Source organism: Branchiostoma belcheri, unplaced genomic scaffold (assembly GCF_001625305.1).
Source record: "Branchiostoma belcheri isolate BF01 breed outbred unplaced genomic scaffold, Haploidv18h27 scaffold76, whole genome shotgun sequence".
NCBI lineage: Eukaryota > Metazoa > Chordata > Leptocardii > Amphioxiformes > Branchiostomatidae > Branchiostoma > Branchiostoma belcheri.
In genome coordinates this window covers 266034-287954 of record NW_017804420.1, presented here as the reverse complement: position 1 = coordinate 287954, position 21921 = coordinate 266034, and the positions used below count along the sequence as shown (strand labels likewise).

General features: G+C 40.7%; 1 protein-coding gene across 2 annotated transcripts in view; it reads left to right on the top strand.

Annotated features, from left to right (window-relative positions):
• LOC109485507 (protein FAM149A-like) overlaps positions 1–21817 on the top strand; it is a 42048-nt gene extending 20231 nt beyond the window's left edge. Inside the window, exons 1-14 of one of the 2 annotated variants that reach the window (XM_019789193.1) lie at positions 1658–2387; positions 8598–8841; positions 12114–12253; positions 12943–13068; positions 14920–15081; positions 16119–16312; positions 17006–17121; positions 17752–17867; positions 18346–18543; positions 18858–19008; positions 19700–19819; positions 20274–20355; positions 20716–20865; positions 21577–21817. In XM_019789193.1, the coding sequence (XP_019644752.1) occupies positions 2308–2387; positions 8598–8841; positions 12114–12253; positions 12943–13068; positions 14920–15081; positions 16119–16312; positions 17006–17121; positions 17752–17867; positions 18346–18543; positions 18858–19008; positions 19700–19819; positions 20274–20355; positions 20716–20865; positions 21577–21650 (1953 nt within the window). In that variant the 5' untranslated portion in view covers positions 1658–2307 and the 3' untranslated portion in view covers positions 21651–21817. Of the gene's footprint in view, positions 1–1657; positions 2388–8597; positions 8842–12113; positions 12254–12942; positions 13069–14919; positions 15082–16118; positions 16313–17005; positions 17122–17751; positions 17868–18345; positions 18544–18857; positions 19009–19699; positions 19820–20273; positions 20356–20715; positions 20866–21576 lie in introns of those variants that run through there. The other variant, XM_019789194.1, reaches the window with a different exon arrangement.
• Positions 21818–21921: the final 104 nt, after the last annotated feature.

The following is a 21921-nucleotide window of genomic DNA, read 5'->3' as shown; positions in this document are numbered from 1 at the left end:
GGCAAAGATTTTAGACTCACAAAAAGATACAGAACGGGCAGAGGATAAAAGAGTTTGCACAAACTATTAGAATGAGGAAACAGTTTGCACAACCCCCTATGTCAGGTCTTTGGGTATCCTTGTCAGCTTGATCAATTACTTTAACTCCTATTGGTATTCAGCATAATGTGTACATGTTGATAGTACATCTGAGCAGAATGCACTGCGCCTACGCAAAACCACGGTTTCAGTTGGGTGTTTGGTCAACATTGCATCAGAATTTTGTGTGTTGCATAAGGCCACACCAATTTAATTTCTTGGTTAACAGATTTGCCTGCTTCATTTTTTTCTGATTTGCACACAAAAAAAATTCAGAATCAACTGCAAAATGCTCATATTTTGCCCTGAACAGTTGAAAACAGTCCTTTTCTTCCTAGTTGTTACAGTTATTCCATCTTTCAATGCAGTGGTATCATTAAAAGTTCCAAATTCAATTTTGAACCAGTGTTGGCTTCATGGCTCCTATTGTACCATTTTGGACCATAATAGGATGCCTAGACCTGTTTTTATTTATTTATTTTTTTCGCCCGCCTGCTCCATTATTTTTCTAGAAAAATCCATTAACCAAGAAATTAAATTGATGTGGCCTAAGATGTTTTTTCCAAAACAAGATTTGAAAAATACAGACGGGATGTCATTTGTCAGATATATTTGGAATTTATTTGTTTTCAAAGTATAACGTTGGATAACTGAAGACAATTTTACAAACCTTGTGTCAGTCTGCACCTGGTCAGAGAAAAAGGGAACTATTGATCATGACATGAGCCAAGTGTGGATGCCTCTGAGCTGAAAACACAACATTCTGCTGAATAATTGGGCCAGATCTCTAGACTTGTGCTGTAGAATTTACACTAGGGATGTACAGTTCCCATGGCATGTCCCCAACAAACTGGGGATTACTACACAAAACAGCCCTGTTAGGGATACTTAATGGCATGTACCTAAGTAAAACCTTACCATTTCTCCTTCACATAAACCGATAATACTCGTAAATAAAGAATCAAAGATCTTGTTACAATGTTTTTGTTAACGTATTGAATCATAACGATAATGCTGGTGTGTTACGCCGAAAGTCGGTTATACCCGCTATACAGATACAGACAGAATGCATGGAATTCATTTTTTTACCAATTACATGCTCCTATTTTCCCCTCAATCGTATATCATTTCTGGTCTTGCAATTATACCTCAGTGATGATGATTATCACCTAGGGATTATCTCGTTATTTTCCCCTCGATCATATATCATTTCTGGCCTTGCAATTATACCTCAGTGATGATGATTATCACCTAGGGATTATCTCGTTATTTTCCCCTCGATCATATATCATTTCTGGCCTTGCAATTATACCTCAGTGATGATAATTATCACTTAGGGATTATCTCGTTATTTTCCCTTCAATCGTATATCATTTCTGGCCTTGCAATTATACCTCAGTGATGATAATCACCTAGGGAGTAGCTAGTGTAAATAACAGAAATCCCACTGGTCAGAGGGTCTAGCAGTGTTTACTTAGAGAGAAAAAACATTATCAGCTGGGTTTCCTTTGGCTCCTCCTCATCTGGGTGGGCTGCAATGCCTGCTGGGATATGTTTACCTGTCAGCTGTCAGTGGTGCAGTCCTGTGCAGTCATGTGGAGATGGCGGGAGGGTGTGGATGTACCTGCAAACCCTTGTCTGGCTGATGTACTTAGTCATAACGTCTGGTGGTGATCAGTGTAGTGCCTCTAGGCTTGGTGCTGACTTACCGTTCTGACTGAGGGATTGAGAGAAACTGTTGCTGCAAGGGAGACCTGACTTGAGAGGAGCTAGGCTGAATATTTTGAATCCAGGCTGATGTGCTACAGCACACCACATGTACCCGCTTCTGCTTTTGCCTACCTGATGTACTAGTCATATATACGTCTGGTGGTGATCAGTAGGGTGCCTGGAGGCTTGCTTCTGACTGTGGGATTGAGAGAAACTGTTGCTGCAAGGGAGACTTGACTTGAGAGGAGCCAGGCTGAATATTTTGAATCCAGGCTGATGTGCTACAGCACACCACATGTACCCCGGCTTCTGCTTTTGCCTGCCTGATGTACTAGTCATATCATCGGTACAGTGCCTCTAGGCTTGCCTCTGACTGTGGGATTGAGAGAAACTGTTGCTACAAGGGAGACTTGACTTGAGAGGAGCCAGGCTGAATATTTTGAATCCAGGGCCATCGATGTGGCACAGCACACCACATGGTGCTAGTTATCCTGACTGCTAACACAGATAGACCGGCTCATGGTGCAATCGGGATGGAAAAATATGCGCTGCAGCTCCGGTAGCTCCACCCATTCCGGGGTTTTCCTCATCGTTGAGGGGTAAGAATTATCTTTATACGGACGTTATATGTGTCTTGCATTTGAGGCAGGGAATTTTATTCCCCTGCACGTTATGCTTTTGTTAGATATTGTCTGGCCTTGGCAATGACAGGCGGAATTATGGCATTATGCACATACCAGTAGCTTGAGATCACTGTCAAAATGTGCTGGAATTATGGGATAAATCTAGCTTTCCATAGAGACAGTTCTACTAGTACTACTGTGTTATGTAATCATCAAAATTCATGTTATGGTTTTGTTAGATATTGTCTGGCCATGGCAATGACAGGCGGAATTATGGCATTATGGAATTATGGCACATACCAGTAGCTTGAGATCACTGTCAAAATGTGCCGGAACTATGGGATAAATATCACTCTCCATAGCAATAGTAATAATAGTACTACACAGTACATCTGTGTTATATAATCATAAAAATATACATAGACATTTCGAGTCAGAAATATGCATAGAGTGTTTGTATCCTACCATTTTATGATTGTGCCTAAAATTTCCCCAAATTGACTTCAGTATTTTCAGTCCTACGTTTGCACATTCACTTAATATTTCAATTTGGAGATCATATCTGCTTATTGAAATAGAAATGGACAAATAGAAATAGATTTTTGAATAGATGTAGGATTTTCCAAGAGTAAAGTCAATCTCACCACAAAATTTAATTGAGTAGAATCTTTCTCATGCTTGTGAAACGTGAGTTAAGTTTTCTATTCAAGATTCTGTGAATTATCTGCTGTGACCTGTTTTGTGATGGGATTTTCGTGTAGGTACTAATGATGTGGTTCTTTATGCCGACCCAATTACATTAGATAGCCGTGATAAAATGACAAAATTCATCCCCGCAGCATGCCCATCCCTTAATTGACATCTTTTGGCATTAAGTAGATTCTGCACACAATTACACTTCTGGGGCAAGGCCATCTGATACTAGTTAAGATGGGTTTAGTACAGTGTTCTAGCCATCATTTGATGGAATTTTGACACTAGTGACTGACAAAAATTTTGCCCTTTCCATCATCTTTGACAGACAAAAATTGGCATTTGAAGATATGGAAAGAGATATCATTAACTAATCTACTAGTAAGCTTAATCTACAAAATTTGCCCCTCAAAATGCAGGAAATAGTGTTTCAGACTAAGAGGGTTAGATTTCAATATTTTTGCATGCAATACCCCCCCCCCCTGGATTGTCCTCTTGACATGTTGTTACATCAAACAAAACATTACACTAAGTGAAACGTTATGAGGAACAGTAAACCAAAAAGGGCAGAGAAAAACAGTTGTCAGATTATTTGTGGTGTCCCAACATAACAATCAAGTAATATTAGACTAAAAAGATTAATCATATGCAAAATATTGAGAAAATCAGCTATCACAACGTAAGGATAAATTTGTATCAATTCATATATTCTATATATCAGAGGTCTGGAAGAACGTTTCCTTGCTTGTAAATGAATTGACCCGGCATAAGTCTGTGAATACAAATATTAGTGCTGTAGGTTACATGTATATTCCTGTATTGAATATATTATTATTAAATTGCCCTTATAGCAGCCTGCCAGACTTCAGCTTGCCTTCTAGTTACATGTATATGCCCTGGAGAGTGCACAAACTAAGGTTATATAAGCCGGGTGTATATATGGGTGTCTTAGATGTTCAAATTCTAAGCTACGTTTATGAAAGCGGACAAAGGATCAAAGTATTATGTAACTGACGGGAGAAGACTATTTATAGTCAGACTCAGAGGTCCATTCCTGATGTAATACTAATACATCATCTTCAGTAACTGAGTTAAGCCCTTTGAAGATGCAATTCATAGGTACTGTATACTAGTAGATCTTTCTCTAATTTTATATAAACAGTAGATTCATGTGTGTCTATAGCTAGTCTACATGTGTGTTATTAGTCTATAGCCAATCTAAATTGTATGTTACAAGTCTATATCCAATCTACATGTGTGTTACTTGTCAATAGGCAGTCTACATGTGTTTTAAGTCTAGCAAATCTACATGTGTGTTATCAGTCTACAGCTGATCTACATGTGTGTTACTGGTCTATGCTCCCCAATCTACATGTGTGTTTCTAGTCTATAGCTATCTACATATATATTACTAGTCTATAGCCAATCTACATGTGTGTTACTTGTCAATAGGCAGTCTACATGTGTTTAGTCTATGGCCAATCTACATTTGTGTTTCTAGTGTATATTCCATCTACATTATTAGTACCAATACTAGTCTATAGCCAATCTACATTGTGTGTTTCTAGTCTATAGCAATGTGTATGTTACCTCTCCATAGCCAATGTTACTAGTGACTTGGCAAGCTGCCATCCTTGTGCTGCCATGCTTGGCTATCCCTGACTAACGTGACAAATGGAAAAGACAACACCAGGGGATGACCCTCCACACTCCACTGGCTACAGGGGCACAAGTCCCCAGGCTGAAAACAGCTGTGTTAACTGTCTGACAGAGATACCCTCTCGCCCAGAGTGCCATTCATGTTTGTTATTACTACCGTAAATGCATTTCCAAGTGATTATATGTCATAGTAAGAGGGAAAAGGAGTTTTTAACTTATGTGGTACAGTAGTCATACAAGGAAGGAATATATTCATGATGTCAAAAATTCGCAGTACAGGGCTCGAAATGCTGGATGCATATGCACCTTAGTTAGTGTACCCAAAATTTGAGCTGTGCACCCAAAATAATTTTTGTGCACCAAAGTTTTTAGGTGCACCTATTCCCAAAAACGAATTTCGAGCCCTACCGTAAATACATTTCCAAGTGATTATATCTCATGGTAGGAGGGAAAAGGAGTTTTTAACTTCTGTGGTACAGTAGTCATACAAGGAAGGAATAGACATTCATGATGTCAAAAATTCGCAGTACAGGGCTCGAAATACTGGGTGCATGTGCACCTTAGTGTACCCAAAATTTGAGCTGTGCACCCAAAAAAAATTTTTGTGCTCCTAAGTTTTTAGGTGCACCTATTCCCAAAAACGAATTTCGAGCCTTGCAGTAGAAAGGTCACGCAAACCGTGAAAAAATAAAACCACATGACTGTAATTTAGTGTAAAAGGTTTTCCATTGAAAATATATCTCTGACTTACACACGAAGGTGTTTTCAATGCTGCACTAAAACTACTGTAGGTGTTCAAAGTCAATTTACTGATCATTATTATATATAACCCTATCCCATAGCATACGTGTGAGGCAAAAATGTAATGACGGAAAACGGTTGCTTGTATCATAGTATAGGCTAGCAATTTATTAGTGGTAAAATCGGACTGACATAGCTTTTTTTAATGCTACAACTTAGTACAATTATGAAATGATAAGAAACTGCAGTAAATGTCAATATCAGACAGATTTCCTCATCCAGAATTATAATCATTTTACCACCTTAAAATTGCATTGGATGACTTGAACTGCAACAAAAGTTCTCACGGTTTGCTCTTGTAGAACAGGTTGGGTGAGTTCGTAGATTACATTCATCAGTAAATGTGCGTGTGTGTTCAAAGCACTCTGGCACTAGACATTCAACGTGACATTGAAAGGTCCTGAATGTGCCGGCATCTGTCTATACCCTTTTCAACAAAAGGCATTCATTAAAAATTGAAAAGTGTCTGTGCTGTACCCTGGGCAGTTTGGATTAGGATGTGTGTGTGTAAGAGGAGAGTCCCCTTGAACAGACAGGCTTTAGTTTGTTGAGGGTAAGTATTAGTCTGGGAAGCCAGTTCAGGTGTGTGATGACATGTATAGAGAAGCAGCTGTGCATTGAGCTGTAACTTAGCCCCATCCAAAATACACTCAAAGCCAACATTGAAAAACAGACAGCACTCAGAATATACAAACATTTAGCAGTACAGCATAGTGGCAACATATTTCTCTGAAGAAATTCCTAGATTTGAATCTTAATCTTTCCCAAGATCTGAGGTCTAGTGAGCCTGAATTTTTTTTCTGTCACCTCAATTTTGAGACCATGAGGTCCAGGGGCATGCTCGCAAGGAAAGGTTTAGAATTTTTGACCCTCTGAAACACTATTTCCTGCATTTTGCTGGTAGACAATACTTAGTTTAATGACGCTTCTTTTCATGTCTTACACGCTGATTTTGTGTCCGTTGAAAATGATGTATTTCGTAAAATTTTTGTCTGTCATGAGCGTCAAAATTCTGTCAAATGACGGAAAGACAGAACCTGGCTATAACACAGCTTCTTTCCAAAAGCAGACCCATACATTATCATAATTACATTGTATGAAGTAATAGGAAGGCAAAATAATGCATTTTTCTCAAATACCGTCACTTATAACATGGCATCTCAGAGCATGTACTTGCGTATCTGTAAAGATATGCCTCTGTTACTAGTGTTAGGCTGTATCCATGGCTTCACTTGCATCCATGTAGAACACAATTGGCACAAGTTCATGTTTTGGCAGCATATGAATCATTTACGCGTGCCAGTTTCAATGGGCTGTCTTCGTGCCTCTCGCGTAGACAATTACCGTATCAGAAAGCCGCGGGGATTTCACGTGGACGCAAAACGTGATGGAAATGAATAAGTCATGTTTTTTGTGAGTTGTGTAACTACAGGAAGCCAGCCAGCCATGGTTTGTAAGGTTGTCACCAAGCCTGGAATTTCAGCCAGGTTGTTTATGCTTGGTACACTGGCACAAGTGCAACATTTCTAAAGCCACAGATAAAGTGCTTATCTCTGCATTCCTTTTCCTTATGTAATATCTAGTCATGTGTGAAGGGTGACGCCACGCTTACTGTTTGATGTAATCATTGGTTAGGCATGGATCTGTGCTGGTATTTTTGTGTCCCTAACATTCACAGACAAGACCACCTTGCCGTTAGGATTGTTGACTCTGAAGGTTCTGGGTTCAAATCCCTGACAGGCCCCAGTGTTATGCCCTTGGGAAAGGCAACTATTTCCTCGCTTGCTCAACTCAGGTGAAAATGAGTACCTGGCTTTGGTTATGGGACATCAAGCAGAGGTTCTGTGTTTGAAGAGAGCCATACCTCAAGCAATATTATGATTGTTAAACTAAAGATCCCACGGTGCCATACTTAATGAAAAGAGCAGGGGCCTTCCCAGTGTGAGTGATTCAAACCTTACAGTCTGGTCTCTGGCTTGTCATCTTGAAAAGGTGATAGCCACTTGTTTTTATGTCAATCCTTCCTCAAATGTGGTAAATCTTGATAAATAAATTCAGTACAAGTTACCGTAACTATACTATTCCACTGCATTACAGTAACTATATAAGGAGGGTGCAATATATGGTGCATATGTAGTTACCAATCCTAGTTACTGTCAAATGTAAGACAAATACAACCATAAAGAACAAATGATAATATTATTGTTTAAAATGACGTTCATCATAAATGTGAGAAAATTTATGCGTCTGGTTCTAAATAAGAAGTGCTGTTTACCCAGTAACGGACGCCTGTGAACGCCCGTATTTTGTTGTGTTGTCATAACGATCAGTCATTTACGGATCACACTGCCGCGTCAACGGCTTTCATCCCGAAAGCCGAGAAGATTGGGATAATGAAGAGTTGGACAGATCCATCCTGGCAAGCACGACCTTGGCCATTATGAGACAAAAGGTCAAAGGGTACAGAGGGATTTCTGGCCTTATGGGGACAGACCTAGTGTCTGTCAGGTACAATGTACTGGTGTCGTTGAAGATGCTCTCAAGTTTGGACAGGAATCGGGAGACAGTATGGGCATGTACTGTGGGTTAGTAGTCGTGTTTTTGATGCCGTGTCTACATTGGTATGGGGAGACAAATGTCAGTGCCGCACCTGCATACACTGGGTGCCTGGGAAAATGTGTTACCTTTGTAAAGAAGGTTATGTTTTTGGTATTGTTTGTATGTGTCACTCTTTGTGGTTTAGCATGATAACTCAAGAAGCTTTGGGTAGATTGTCATGGAACTTGGTACGTTGTTGGGCCTTGACTTATTGCAGAAACAGTTAGATTTTGGACTCCCCGGAGGCTTTTCTTGGTACTGCAGCAGAACTTGTTGTTTCTGATATTCGGGTGTACTGGACATGCGAGGGTCATGATTTTTGTTACCAACCCTACAAAATGACTGATATACATAGGCGTTAGCCCAATGATATACACTTCAGGCATGAAAATTGTAAGTCATATTAATGCCTGATTGTTCTCCTGTTTTTCACAGACGGGGAATTTCGCGAGGAAGCCAGGTGATCTCACACCACCCTCTGCCGGAGAAGCCGGAGGATGACCTCCCAAACGACTACATCCGGACCGTCCACGAGGCAATACGGCAGTACAATGTCGCGCCGTCCGTCGAGAGTAGCAGCGGGAGGTCCTCGCCGACCATCGACCAGAGCATGTTTTCCGCGTCCAACGGTTGGACGACAGAAACAGGGTCGGAAAGCGTGTACTCCTTTGGCGAGGATGTAAGTATACTGTACTGAGTGTTCTTTGTATTTGAGCATTTGAAATCCAACCTGCATATATGCAGGTTAGTGCAGGTAAAATTGCAGCTGTGCGGGTATCTCTGACGTCTACCTGCACCTAACTTGCACTGGGTCATGTACTGGGTTTACATATACATGTAGGTGTATGTGAATTTTAAAGCATTGTGCTTTGACTGTCACCACCTATGATAAATAAGTAACAGCAATGGTTTCTGAACAGTTTTTAGTGTATGATCTGTAAGCTAAATTATGTCTTGTGCGGGTAATTTTCTGTGTTACATGTACCAGTGCAGCTATAAAGAAAAATATACAATTTTAAACCCTAGGTTGCCATCAGAAATGTGTACCTTTGATTCGTATGTTGGTGCTATTCAAAATACAGTACTGCCATTTTATATTATTAGCCCCTTTGCACACCTTTTGAAAAGTAATTCACACAAATGTCTACCCCTGCGTTGATTGATAGTCACTGATGCACACCTTTTTAGGAAGACACCTTTTGGAGCAGGCTCAGGGTCAGCGACCCCTGTGCATAATTTATAGCCTGGCCTTCTTCAGAAATGACTAAAGCTCTTAACGTTGGATGAAGATGCATCAATTGATCACAACTATACTGCACAACTCTAATGTCCTTTAGTCATTGTCGTAGCTTTATGCATGAGATGAGTTTACAATCTCAAAAAAAAGATTTGCTATTTTGTCTCCTTTGCATGTCTGTCACATTGTACACATTTTTCACTGCATCGTCACAAATCGGTTTTGAGTTTTGGTTGTCTTCAACAAAAGAGACAAAAATGCTTGTTGTACCTTGAGGTTAGAAACTGTGTGGACAAAATCACCACTATTGAGGTACACTGGTGATAGGGAGGTTTGTTTTATCTCAGTTGGAAAGATCAACAAGGACTAGTAAGTGTAATTACCAAGAAAGGTTTCATTTACTTTTGGTTAGTATGGCAGTTACTACAGTATTTGTAGGGAATATTGATAGTGATTACTTGAGCAATCATGAGGTTTCTACTTCATTTGGGGCTATTTTCTGCTCTTGTTCAACATAATTAGATCCTGTACATAGCAGATTTGCTTTTAAGTCAGTAAATGTATGTTGGACAAAGGAAATTACACATAATCTGTAGCTTTCAGTCGACTGGGAAATGCATTTGTTTCGGTCCAAAAAAAGAACTGCAAACATTTGCATGTAGTGGAATACAGTCTAAACTAGGCAAGAAGATCACTCAGGGGACCGATAAAATCTGGTCTATGTACATAAAGAGGTGGACAGGATTCTTCATGCTTGTGTCAATGGGGAAAATTATCTAAGGGACCATTAAAAAGTGCATGTAGTCACATTGTGCAGGTGGTCCTTATGTAGAGGTGGTCACTTCTACAGGTTTGATTGTAATGGACAAGAGAATTCAATTCGAATAACATGCCAGTTGTAAGAAATGAATTATACAATTCAGGAAAATACAACACAGTAAATTCTAAAAGTATATGCTGCAAATAAAAATCCATCTATATTTATGTGTGCATATATAAACCCAGTACATGGACCAGTGCAGGTTAGGTGTAGGTAGACATCAGAAATACCTACACAGCTCCAATTTTACCTGCACTAACCTGCATATACCCAGTACATGGACCAGTGCAGGTTAGGTGCAGGTAGACATCTAAAATACCCGCACAGCTCTAATTTTACCTGCACTCTAACCTGCAAACGCAAGTGGTATCTTAAGCCCATGATAGGAACGTGTGTGTTTATTTGTTTATATCTAAGCCCTAGCAACAGTGTGCAGGCTCAAAATACCCACTTGAAACCTGCAATTTGTAGAATTCTAGATTGTTACTTCAAAATAGGGTAAGGTATCAAACCAGAAAGACCATTCCCAAAACACCCAGAAAAGCAAGCATGTAACCGTGTAAGACCAACCAACATTGCGAGCTTTAGAAGATTGTAGTTACAACAATTCTAAACAGTATACACTGGTAACACTTACCAAGGAATCTATGGTATGGGGCAATCCTCTGCCAGCCAGTGTTCCACACAAATTTCCAGGGCAGATGTACATGTTGACTTGTCATGTATGTTTACCAAACACCACTGCGTTGTTGTCTGTAACCAGTAAATAGTTTGGGTGGGACTTACTTCAAATAAATTTCAGTCCCAACAAAATGAGGTCCAAGAAACTTTAAAATGCAATATTGATGGAACCGAAAAAAATTATCCTTATTTCATATGTATAGACATTTAACATCTGTGTCCATAAAATCACCAGGGTCCATAATATCGCCACCTTGAGAAATAGTGTGCTGAAAGATATTTTTACTACAACATACCCTAGGTATGTACATTTGATGTGTAAAGGAGTGCGTACCAAAAGTATGTTGCAGTAAAAATATCTTTAAGCACACTGTTTCTCAAGGTGGTGATATTATGGACCCTGGTGATATTATGGACACAGATGTTACATATATTTACACACAAATGACACACGCATGACTTCCGGTAGTAAATGCTTTTTAAGGACAAAACATTATGTCCACTAAACTTTAACATGTTTTTATGATGAATTTTAGTGTAACTGACAATTCGTATATGACTTAATATGTAAAGCTGTGGAGCCAAACTTTGTAACTATCAACAAAATTAAGACAGATACAAAATGTATGTCTACCAGTTGAATGGCAAAGATTCATTCATTTATTATCATGGAAGTTCATCTGTTTTTGTACATCATTGTCGCCTCCATCAGGATATGTGATGACCAATCACATCCAGACGTACACCATGAGAGTTACAAGCACGTAACCTAAGATTAAGTAAGAAGGCAACAGTGGTCATGTAAAATTTGATCCTTGTGTACCCTTGGATTGGAAAGGTTCAGCATTCATTTAGTGCTGTGTACCTAAACGCACATTTAGGTTCAGGTCCGGATTCAAGTCCAGAGGTTTAGGTTCAGTTCAGGACTCGTAAGTCCGGACCTAAACCCATGGCATACAAAATTGTTGGCAACCTTGCAATGTAACATGGAGGCTGACAATTGATGATGCCCGATGGCAATGTTTTCTTCATTTTGCGGCACAGATTTTGCAATCTATGGGTGGTTTTAGGTGGTTTGGAAAGAAAGGGGGGTATGTGACATGTTTTTGTTTTTTTTTGTAATTAGTCCAGACTCGATTCTTGACTTTTAGGTTTTTTTTAACTTGAACTTTTAGGTTTTTTCATTCATTTATTGCCCTCTGTGTTTCTGCAGGACTTTGACAAGCAGGCCTCTCAGAAGGTCCGGTACATGTTCAAGGAAATCGACGACATGTTGTACGAAGGGCGGCAGAAAGGGAACCAGCAGATCTATAACGAGTGCAAGGAGTGGGTCTCCATGTTTCCCCACCTCAGGTTAGAACTCTCTGCATCTAGATCATCTTTTTCCTTGTTGCACACAGGCCATTTCAATTCACCATCAGGGCTAGAAATTCATTTTTGGGAATAGGTGCACTGTTGCACCCAACCTAAAAAATTAAGTACACACAAATTTTTTGGGTGCACCATATGAAACAAAACCTTGTTACAGATCTTACTGCTCCTCTTCTGAGCTTGAATCTGAAATGGAGGATTCTTAAACAAGTACGAGATCTTAAACAAGTACTGCAACAATGATTTTATTATTTTTCTGACACTTAGATGCCAAGAATATCCTGTAAACTGTTGTACATTTCATATGTACAAAAGTACCTACAAAAATATTTGGGTGCACTGGTGCACCCACAGAAAAAAATGAGTGCACAGCTCCAATTTTGGGAGCACTAAGGTGCACATGCACACAGTATTTCTAGCCCTGACCATTAATCATAGCCAGCTGCTTTGATTCAATGTGAAACGTTGTTGACCATAGGAAATATTCTGTGAAGCATAATTGGTCAATTTAATTCCACGTAACAAGTTCTGAGAAAGGTGTCTGATAGTTACCTTGCTAACGTTTTGGTGTCTATCTTGGCTGTGTAACAGGAAACTCCTGGAACAACTTAATTTACCATTAAGTGTGCTAGTCCTCCTAGATTTACCGTAAATGTATTTCTGTCTACCAGAATATGTGGTGCTCAGCTGTTGGAGCCTCAGGACCAAGGCTTCCGGCACATCCCCAGCGAAGGCACGGCGCGTCCTTCTACAGGCACGGTCGTCACCGATGTGGCAGACATGGATGACCTGCAGGGGTGAGATTATTTACGTTTACCTCTACAGAATGAAAGCATATTGTTTTTGCTCTGTTTCTTCTTCTTCTCCAAGCAAATAAGGTCAATGACATGGACCAACTGGCTGCCACAGTGGTAACTGGTGCTGTAACAGACACCCTGTTGTGTTTTTTGGGTTACATTATGTAGCAAGTGGCAGGACAAAGATGCAGGGGCTGGTCACTGTATAATATTATAAATCAAATGTGTAAGAATGAGTAAGAATGAACAGAGTAGTATTTTGTTGGGATAGTCCATGTGAAGGTAAACATTATGCGTTTGCTTTGCAAATGTTACCTTTCTAGTTTGTTTATCTATTTTGCTTCACAAATTAAAAAACAAGAAATCTACAAAGAGCCCTCAACTACAGGAATGACCCTGCTCACAACCCTCACTAGAGAAGTTTTAAACTATGCATGCTCTGTAGCAGTTAGATGTGCAAAGGTTGGGTGTGATAGGTGGTTCAGTGTGATAGCTAGCTACCGCTGCGCCTACAAAGCTGGTGTGTTACACCCAAGGACGGTTATACCGCCTATACAGATACAAAAATAGATGCAGACATTAATTGGCTGCCATGGCTTTCTTTGCAATTTTTTGGATGAGCAGACCTCCCATAATAAATTCATGGTATCCATGGCAAGAGTAGAGGTGACTGCTATATAATAACAACAATTACCAGATGATAACACATATTCGGTTTGGTCCAGGCCCTTCATTTATTATTAATCACAAATGCAATGCCATGAAATTAGTGCCTGGGGGCAAGAGAACCATCAAAGAGACTTTGTAATTCTGTATCTTGGCAACCACCACAACAGTAATCATGGTGCAGTAAGGCCACACCAATTTAATTTCTTGGTTAACGGATTTTTCTAGAAAAATAATGGAGAGGGCGGGCGGAAAAAAAATAAAAATAAAAACAGGCCTAGGCATCCTATTATGGCCCAAAATAGTACGATAGGAGCCATGAAGTCAACACACCAGGCTGGTTCAAAATTTAAACAATGAATTTTGAACTTTTAATGATACCACTGCATTGAAAGATGGAATACTGTAACAACTAGGAAGAAAAGGACTGTTTTCAACTGTTCAGGGCAAAATATGAGCATTTTGCAGTTGATTCTGTAATTTTTTTTTTTGCAAATCAGAAAAAAATGAAGCGGGCGAATCCGTTAACAAAGAAATTAAATTGGTGTGGCCTAAGGAGCTTTTCTGAGCCCTATCGTAAAACATATTCTGTTTGCTCGTCATTCTTGTCAAGAGTCTGGCAAACATTTCAGTCAATTAAAATGGATTTCAAAATAGATGCAGAAGATTTACAGTGCTATACCACTACCAGTCAAGATTTTTCATCCGCTTTTGTTAATGAATTTTGTAAATATGAATGAATGAATGAATTAAAAAGAGTGAATTTCTAAGCTGACCATACAATTTTTTGCTCATAGAAGTAGCATTTTTCACAGCAGAATAAAGGTTTTAGATTTATTTTGGTACTTGGTCAGGGCTCGAAATACCATCTGCATATATGGATGTTAGTGGAGGTAATATTGGAGCTGTGCACATACATGTATTTCTGAGTGGTGCAGGTAAAGTTTTTCTGGTTCAGGTAATTTTCAATGCTGCCTGCACCAGTGCAGTTATGTAGCAAGTGGCAGGACAGAATGAGTAGGGATAGTTACCATATGTAAGAATGTGTTCATTGTGTTTAAATAATAATAATTAATATAGTAGTAGTTTGTTAGACTAGATTATGTGTGAAGGTATACCTATACACCAGTGGAAGTGTGCAGGAAAAGTATTTCAGCCCTAACTCGCCCATTTTCCCTCCCCCAGGATTGCTGTCCAGGGGACACACCTGGAGGTCCTGACGCCTCCTGAAGGCGCCCTGCGCAGTAACTCGCCAAACTCCCCGTTCTCCTATCTAGAAGAGGAAATATTTGAGTGTGACGGATACGTAGAAGAATATTTAGCCTACGATACAAGTAATAAACAAGTGTAAGTATGCATTCCTCCTCAAAGTTTATTATGGGTTCACCACACCACGAAGTGGTGTGGTGAAACCATATTGCTTTTTCTGATGTTTCTTCTCCTCCTCCTCCTCCTCCTCCTGCCATTTTTTAAATGGATTCAGCTTCTTCATTTTAGGGCCTAAGGTCCTGAAATTTGGTATGGAGGTACAGTGGGCAAATACCCCTAGGCGTTTTTTAAATGTTTGTGATACAGGCTTTTAGAATGGTTTTATTTGAGTTTTTTGGCTGTATTATAGCTAATGTATTACTGTGTTAGTGTGCCATGTTTACCACGTCTGGGCATGAGTCATCACAATGGAATGCAGGGCATCAACCAATAGGCATGCAGCTTTCCTCTATACTTCTTGCTGATTGGCTGTTGGAATTTAACTTGATTAACACCTGCACACTGAGCATTTCCATACTGACAGTATGTCTTTATTCAAGTGTTTTGGTAGGTATTTCAAGCTTTTCTGCTCCAGCATTGGAATGCGGGGCATGTAACGTTTTTTTTTTTATTTTGAAAATCAACAGTTTGCATTATGCAATTAAAAATCCTAACCAATAAAGTAGGGAATAGCTATCCAACTGTTGTTTTAGTTGTATGTTACTTCATATTATAGTTATATCAATGTAAATCATTGTTTTCCCTTGTGTTTCTCATTCTTTCCCTGCCATGTGGTAAAATGTGGTGAACCCATTGCTGTATTTGCTCCAAAGCAAATATTGGCCTTTCTAGTTCTTAAATGAATTTTGATGTTTTTTGTTGTAGATGTAGCACATACGACTCTTACGAGTGATTGCTATTTTTGTTTACATCATGTACATGCAAATTATTTGAAGGCATATGCAAATTATTGGTACGCAAATCACCCAGCTGTTTAACATTTTGCCTATCACTTGCTGGCCATGATGTCATAGCGATTGCTCATATAGGGAAAGCTATTGTGACTTGCTGTGACCTTGTAGCTGATTTCAATCTCATTTAGACTTGTCGTAACTAAAATCTTTCTCTTGTCACAGAGATGAGGATACTAGGACAGATTATAAACTACGTTACACGCTAAGTCGGAGAAAAAGACTAGGTCTCCCGCCGATCACGCCAAACGCGTCATTCCGGGACAACCTGGGAGCAGAGATCTTCGCCATGATCTGGTCAGAGGTCAACTCGTGGATCAGACAGTCCTTAAAGATTCAAGTGGAGCAAGCGCTGCAGGGTGAGCATTTGAACAGAAGCCTACAAACCTATGAAAATGAGTTTTCTTTTACACAACTAGTAATGTGTCTCACCTGCTTATGTTTTGATGCCTATCAGGCACTTTCCTCTGAGAACTTTAAGGATACAAACGAAGGGGGATACAAACTTAGCCATGTTTGGGATTGTGTTCTCGCTGTAAAAGCGCCCCCTACATCAGGTACAAATAGCGGCAAGAAGCAGTACTCCAGTCAGATGCTCTGATAAAGATATACTGACAGTACTGCTCGTGTAAAAGAAAACCCCAATATCCTATGATTTTTTCCAATAACCTGATGAATATTATTTGGGGCCTATAACCCAATAGTATCATGTGGTGTAATAGTGTTTGACCTGTGTTCGAATCCACTGACATGCCCCAATGTTGTGTCCTTGGGAAAGGCACTTACACAACACAAGTCAGGTACCCATTTTACACCTGAGTGGAGTGACTGAGGAAAGTCGTGTAAAGTGCCATTCTCAAGGACACAACGTCTTGCCAGGAATGGAACGCACGACCTCTCGGTCTTGTGTCCGCTAGTCTCACCGCTCGGCCATTCAATGCCACAATAGATTGCACAATTGCTTATCGTTAATGTAAGTACATTCCGAAGGTTACAGCTTTTTGTTAGCGCCTGTGTGTAAAGAGTTGCTGATGTGTGTGTCCTTATTACAGAGGAGGCAGACAAACAGCTGGCAGAGATGGACTTTGACGACGTGGAGTCTCCCCTCCCCCTGCGCGAGCTGCCGCCGCCTTCTCGGGAAGGCTTCAGCGGCTTCAGGCCTTCCATGGTTGGTTCATATGACCTTCTGTAGTATAGCTTCATGAACATGTCAGCAGAACGTACTGTACCTGTGCAATATGCAGAGTGGAATGTGCTTAAGCACCTTTCCCGAACACATTGTTTATGTGTTTGCATATTTAAAGATGATATCCTGTAGTTTTCAATACACCATGTTGCATTCTATTATTCAGTGTCCTAGCCAGCGTTCATCTTTCTGTCAGTGGACACAATTTTGCCGCCAATGACAGACAAAAATCTTTGATCGCCAAAATCAGGGCGTCATGATTTTGAAAGAGGTGTCATTAAATTAAGCTTAGTCTACCCACAAAATTTGCCACTCAATATGCAGGAAATACATGTAGCATTTCAGAGGGTCAAGATTTCAACATTTTCCAGGGGAGCATGCCCCCTTCTACGATTGTCACACCTTCAGCACCCAATATGATGTTATATCAAGCAAAACTTAGATGACAGAAAAAAATTTCAGGCTTGCTAGAGCACTGCCGTGTTGTATTCTATATTTACAACATGATGTCCTTCCTCGGTCCTGTGCTTACTGTTTGTTTGTTTGTTTGTTTGTTTGTTTGTTTGTTTGTTTGTTTGTTTGTTTGACCGTGTTGTGTTTGTCCCTCCGCAGGGCCGTTATCCCAGCACCTTGGCCGCATCATCTCCCTTCATGGACTACACGGCACTGAACGGAGTCATGACCATCACCACCAAACCTATCCTGGAGAGGGCTAACACTTCCTTCCAGTAAGTTTACACCATACACCTTGATCTTCCACAACAGGAGGCAGTGGTATTGCATGGTAAAAGAAGTGAGGAAAGGGTTTCAAGGGTTCAGGTTTAAGGTCACATTTCTCAGAAAAGTGTAATAAGTGAAGTGTTGGGGCGAAGATTGATTTTGAACCTGGGGCTTACTTCTGGGTATTCTTCTGCATTGTGACCTTTGATGCATTCTGTTGGCGGTGTTGTGAGTTATTGTGAAAATGTAAATGTTTTCTTTATGATTTTCTTGATTATACACAACCCGAGTCTTTCCAACAACATCAGTCATTTTGGTGTCTACTTGGGTTTAATTCCATGTCAAAATGCCTGATTTTCCACATTATTTTTCATTGGAAATCCCATTTTCCCTACATTTTACTAAAATTCAAAAGGTTAAAGAAAGAGAAATACTGTTGTTCCTGTAGCTAGAAGGATAATCATTCCCACTCACCCATCTCCACAGGGAGCGTAGCGATGACTCGCCTGTACGCGCCGGTTCCTCCATGATGATGGCGAGCGGGATACGGGGCCGGCCGCCCAGTATGAGATACCGGCAGCCCTCGGCGCGGGGTCGGGTGGCGAGACTGGCGCCCATCCCTAACTACGACAGGTCGCGAACCCCAGCATTAGACGCAGATGTGGGCATCAGGGGAACACGACTGTAAGTACCCTACTGGTTCTATAACATTACATACTAGTCAGCATTCACTGTCCGATTTGAGTATCTATATTGTCCATTTTAGGGCAAAAATAACAAAGTTCTGGGGGGAGGCAAACTGTTTGGAAGAGCCAACTCGTTATATCGTTATGCATTTCTGCTAAATATTTACACCATTTTAAAGGCAGCATTTTTTACAAATGTGTCTATTGAAGATGAACACTTAAAAGAAACGGAGGGAAATATTCTGCATTAGCTGAGAGCAGATGCAGTGTTTGTGACAGTTTTCTGACAGCAGCTGTCGGTCTCTGTTTCAGACAACCGGACAGCCGGCTGTCGTCCCCGCCACAGGTGATGTCTCCCCAGCTGACGAGCCCCAGCTACAGACACCTGGTCCACAAGCACCTGCCACCGCTCTCCCACATGCAGGAGGCATTCGAGAGCAGCTCCCCCCATGGATCTGCCAAGGTCAGGGCTGTTCAGGACTCGAAATATGAGTGTATAGGCACCATAGTGCACTATAATTGGGACTGTGCAGGTATTTCTGATGTGGTCTGCACTGGTCTATGTACTGAGTATATGCAGGTTAGACAATGCAGGTAAAATTGGGACTGTGCAGGTATTTCTGATGTCTACTTGCACCTAACCTGCACTGGTCCATGTACTGGGTATATGCAGGTTAGTGCAGGTAAAGTTTGGACTGTGCGGGTATTTCTGATGTCTACCTGCACCTAACCTGCACTGGTCCATGTATGACTGTGCAGGTATTTCTGATGTCTACCTGCACCTAACCTGCACTGGTCCATGTATGACTGTGCAGGTATTTCTGATGACTACCTGCACCTAACCTGCACTGGTCCATGTATATACATGTAGGTCTATGATTGTGGACTTTTCTTTTCATTGACTGTTACCACCTATGAAGTATAAAATAGATAATGACAATGTTTTCTGAATAGTTGTCGTTAGAAGTTAGAATAGAAATTTGTTTGTGAACAAATCTGTTCAATGAATTCATCTGCAGACATATATGAAGACAAAGCAACAGAGGTAGAGTGCCTCCTGTTGGATCTTCTTGGTACTGCAGCCAAGATTACTTGTGAAGAATGCCAGCAACTCATGCAGAGAAGGCTAGATTTTAACATCTTTTACATTACAGGGGAAGAAGGGTCTGGGATCCCGAGCATCCAGCGCCGTGATAGATGAAAACGGGAGAAGAACATCCAAAATTATCCAGTTCAGCCCAGAATCTCGACCCAACACCACACACACATTCAGGGTGAGCAATCAAACAGGCTATGAGAAAAGTAGCCCTAGGACCAGGAGCTCAAAGGATGGTTGTATCTTTTTATACTGGTCTATAATATTGTACTATTTAGTAATTTAGCAAGCATTAAGCAACCTGTCCCCTTAACCTCAGTCCCCTGTTTGGTCTCCTTAACTGTACTACTTCACTTTGAAATAATCTAAGGGGAAAGGCACATTTTTCATCTGCTTCATTTGGTGTTTGATCAAGATATAGAATCTATCAGGATCAGGGCCTAACTGAGGGTGTCTGTGGTATGATTTCCTTGGGGGCATGTTGGCCGTAGTGCCAAGGAACTGGCCTATGTAGTCCCTGGAAGCACCAAGGCGTAATCTACATGTGTAGGATAGAACTGGGAACAGATCATAATACTCTACCACAGTCATGACATGATGTGCTTCCTAACATTTTCCTTGTTTGCTTACAGGCGGACACCCCTTTTGGCCTTCGGCGCTCTTCTACCCCAATGGGTACCAATAGTAACTTCAGAACCAGTGGGTCAGCTTTAGGTGAGTAACCTCAACACTCTGTACTGTATGATCAGAGGTAAATACCCGATTGCATTTCATCACTCAACGGATTACTACTCATACAATTGTTTGAAGTAACCTCCTCCCACGATTACACCATCAGTCAAATTTTTTACATCACACATTCTTCGCCAAGCCATAGCCCAAAAGCACACTGAGTTCCAGATCCCATCACTCCAGTGAAACTCAAATGACACAATTTCCCAGGTTCCTGTGCAGACTCGACACAAACACACAAACTATCAATTAACCTGACCAAAAACAATACTTCTGTCCCGGATGTAACTACTAAATGCATGAAATAGCCAGTCTCATAATGTTGTCCCTGTTATGCCACAGGAAACCCAGTCATCCCGGGAGTGGTGGGTTACGGCATCACAAGCTCCGCCTCCCAGATGGACCCACATGTCAATCATCCCGTGGAGATGGAGGATGAGGAAGAGTGGGGCAACAGTGAGAACTTCCAGATCCCCAGGACCTCCTCCTGGGGTGAGTGGTTTTACGTTTAATGCCCATGATCATTATATTGATCATTCTGGCATACTCATTTTCACCTAAGGGAAGTGAGGAAAGTCATGTTAAGTACCTTTCATGAGGGCACAAGATCAGTGATGTCATGGCAATATTCGAACCTGGGATCACTTGGTTCCGAGCCGAATGCTCTGCCGTTACACCACACAACCACACATAAAAGTGGACTGGTCTTTTGAGAATAGTTTCATCAGGGTTGTTGGAAGGTCCTGACTGTGTGAGGGTCTTAACCATCACATAGTGTGCCAAAAACAGTTACTCAAGCAACTGGATATGACTTTGGAAACGGTCAGACATTTCAGGTAGCATCCACTACCTTTCGTCAGTGACACATAGTGTTTTAGCCAGCCTTTTTTTCTTGTCATTTCCATGTTGTTTGGTATGAAATCATGTTTTGATATCCTGACCCTCTGAAATGCTGTTTCCTACATTTTGAGGGGCAAATTTTACTGGTAGGCTAAGGTTAGTTGGATAACATCTCTTTACACACCAATTTTTATCCTTCAAAGATGGAAAATGGGTAAAAAAAAATTTGTCCTTCATGAGTGGCAAAATTTTTGCCCATCATAAGTAGCAAAATCTGTCAAATGACAGAAAAAAAGACTATTAATACATCAGGCTGCTAAAGAAAAGTCACTTTTTAAAACTTTTTTTTTTCCTTCCACACAGGTCACTCAGGGTTGAACCCAAGTAACAACCCGTATGCGCGCGGGCGGGGGAAGCTGGGCAGCCTGGTTAGATAACCTCCGTGGTGCCACTTCAACTCACCCTTCTTCTCACTGTCAAGTGCCAAGTCCCATATCATAGCAATACAGACTGTGTACTGCCATTTTCAGCAGGGGCAACATGGGGGTCACCAGTACACCATGCACTATGGTCCAGTTACTTTGTACCCCCTACAACATCCCACATACCATATTATGTTGCCCATTCATTTGGCTTATGTTAGATGTATCTTTCTTAGCCTTTTATAGCATTTGGCAGGAACAGAACTTTTCCATTTCATTGATTCAT